Here is a 2,500-nt window from a genome sequence, read left to right as displayed (position 1 = left end):
ACCAGTGCTGGTCCTCGGCTGCATCTCTAGGCCATTTCTGCACGAGAGAAAGTCGCAAGAGGCGGGGAGGGTGGGGCTGCTGATGCCCTAGCCTCTCCCCCCCCCGCCCCGCTCTCCACCTCTGCCTGTCTCCCCCCCACCCCAGCCAGCTGCAATGAATGAATATAGGCTTTCTGGAATCGTTGGTGGGCAGCTCCTTTTCAAAAGCATCTCTCCTGGTTCCAGCTGCCTCCGGGCATCCTTGGGCAGAGGGGTGACTCTCCGCCTGGGCATTTTGAGAAGGTGCCAGCTCACTTGTGCCGGTGTGTACACACCCCACAGCCTCTTCCTGCCAGCCAGTTTGCCCATTTGTACACAGTTGCACATTGCCTTTCCTTCTCTCTGACCATGCCTAGCAGTTGGTGTCTGGTAATCTCTCTCTCTCTTTCTCTCCCTCCCTCGCACTCTCTGTTTCCCCTCTCTCTCTTCCTCTCTCTCTATTTCCCTTGCTCTCTCTCTCTCTCTCTCTTCCTCCCTCCCACCCTCCCTCCCTGTCTCTCCCCCTCTGTCTCCTTCTCTCTCTCTCTCCCTCGCGCTCTCTTTACCTCTTTCTCTCCCTGCCTCCTTCTCTGACTCTCCCCCTCTGTCTCCTTCTCTTTCTCTCTCTTTCTCTTTCACTCTCTCTCTTCCTCTCACTTTCCCTTGCTCTCTTTTTCTCCCTCCTTCTCTGTCTCTCCCCCTGTCTCCTTCTGTTTCTCTCTCTCTCTCTTTCCCTCTCTCTTCCTCTCCCTCTCTCTCTCTTTCCCTCTGTCTCTCTTTCTCTCCCTCCCTCCCTCCCTCCCTCTCCCTCTCTGCCTCTTTCGTTCTCTCTCTCTCTTTTTAGAAGAGGACAAATGATGGAAGGCGATTTGCGATTTCCATTTCTAAAACTCTCAGAAACAAGAAACACAGAAAACCCGACGGCAGGGAAAGACCTAGCAGTACATCGAGCCTGCCCTTTTGAGTTTTTTAAAAATGATGCTTTAATTTATTTATTTATTGCATTTCTCCGTAGCATATTTCAAGGAGCCTTTTTTTTTCCCCAACATGGCACAGCTCTTTAAAAAATAAAATAAAATCTTGGCCAACCTTCTTTTGCTTAGGTTGCCCTGACTGTGCTATCCGCAGACCACCCTTTCCTCCACTTCAGGAATTAAAAATAAAACGAAGATGGAAGGCGTAACCCAAGACACGTTTAGGATCGGAGAGCAGGCGCAGAACTAGAAATCCCTAAGAATAAGACCCTGCGTGTCTCCTTGCCCCCCAACGCCCCCCCCAAACCCCCATCCCCATCCAGGCCTTCTTCCTTGGGAAGGCAGAGAGGGTGCAGCTCTGCAGTAGCATCACAGCCTCTGCGGGAAAAGATGGTCGGGGCACGAATGTTGGCTCTCATTCAGCGCCATGGAAGGACCACTCCCTCCAAAGCGAGCTGGCCACTTCTCCACCTCTGATACGGGGCTAAGCCAAATGCCTACTCTATTTGTCAATTAAAAATTTAAAAAAAATCACATTTGGGATTTCCAATTGGTATAGAAATCTCCTCATGCAATGGTTGTAGGCAAATCTACCTTATCATCAGCCCATCCACGCAACCTGGAAGCCTCAAAAAGCAAAATAATATAATAACAATAATAGTTATAATAGTAATAAAAAAGATGACAATGCTAGGTTTGACGGATAGAGCTTTGCAGGGGGGGGGGGAAGAAAACCTCTCTCTCCCACCCCACCCACAACCTTAGGCATGGAAAGGAGGAGGAGGAGGCATTGCCTCAAATCTTGCAGGAAAAATATAAACGATATATATTTGCAGAGAAAGCCAAAATAAAATTTAAAAAAAAGAAAGAAAAGCAAAGCCATCTCTGGTTTTGACGGTACCTGAAACGGTGCTGGCCATGGTGGGGATGGTGAAATGGGCGGTGGAAGGACGGCTGCAGAACGCAGAAGAGGAGAAGGAGAAGGCTCGCCTTGTGCTGCCGGAGTACTGCAATGCTGTGGGAGGAAGGAGAGCTGTGACTCAGCTGGAGGGGGGCTGTGGCTCTCCGAGGAGGAGGAGGAGAAGGAGGAGGAGGAGGAGGAGGGAGGGAGGAGGAGGAGAAAGAGGGGACGCTTGTGCAGTGGGGTGGGAGGGAGGGAGGGAGGGAGGGAAGGAGACTACAAGGAAAAGAAAGGAAGAAAAGACATGCAGAGAAGGCCAAATTGGAAGAATGAATGAATGTTGAATATTTATTTTATTTATATGCTGCCCTTTTTCCCGAAGGGGACTCAGGGCGGCTCACAACTCAAACCAGGGAAGGGGGATACAAACAAAAATTAAAAACGACGCAAAACAATGCATAATTTAAAACACACAACAGTCATACCATTCGAGTGGGGTTACAAGTCTTTAGCCCCAGGCCTGTTGGAACAGCCAGGTTTTAAGGGCTTTGCGGAAGGCCTGGAGGGTGGTGAGGGTTCGAATCTCCACGGGGAGTTCGTTCCAGAC

At 50.1% G+C, this 2,500-nt stretch overlaps 1 protein-coding gene across 1 annotated transcript in view; it reads right to left on the bottom strand.

Moving 5' to 3' along the window:
- STMN3 (stathmin 3) overlaps positions 1 to 2,035 on the bottom strand; it is a 43,385-nt gene extending 41,350 nt beyond the window's left edge. The window contains exon 1 of the mRNA XM_087720629.1: positions 1,894 to 2,035. Coding sequence (XP_087576755.1) covers positions 1,894 to 1,912 — 19 coding nt within the window. The 5' untranslated portion in view covers positions 1,913 to 2,035. The remainder of the gene's footprint in view (positions 1 to 1,893) is intronic.
- Between the last annotated feature and the right edge of the window lie 465 nt (positions 2,036 to 2,500).

This window comes from Thamnophis sirtalis, unplaced genomic scaffold (assembly GCF_051295495.1).
Source record: "Thamnophis sirtalis isolate CommonGarterSnake01/CBP01778 unplaced genomic scaffold, rThaSir2_p1.2 scaffold_7, whole genome shotgun sequence".
In the NCBI taxonomy this organism is placed as follows: domain Eukaryota; kingdom Metazoa; phylum Chordata; class Lepidosauria; order Squamata; family Natricidae; genus Thamnophis; species Thamnophis sirtalis.
This window is presented reverse-complemented; position numbering and strand designations above follow the sequence as displayed.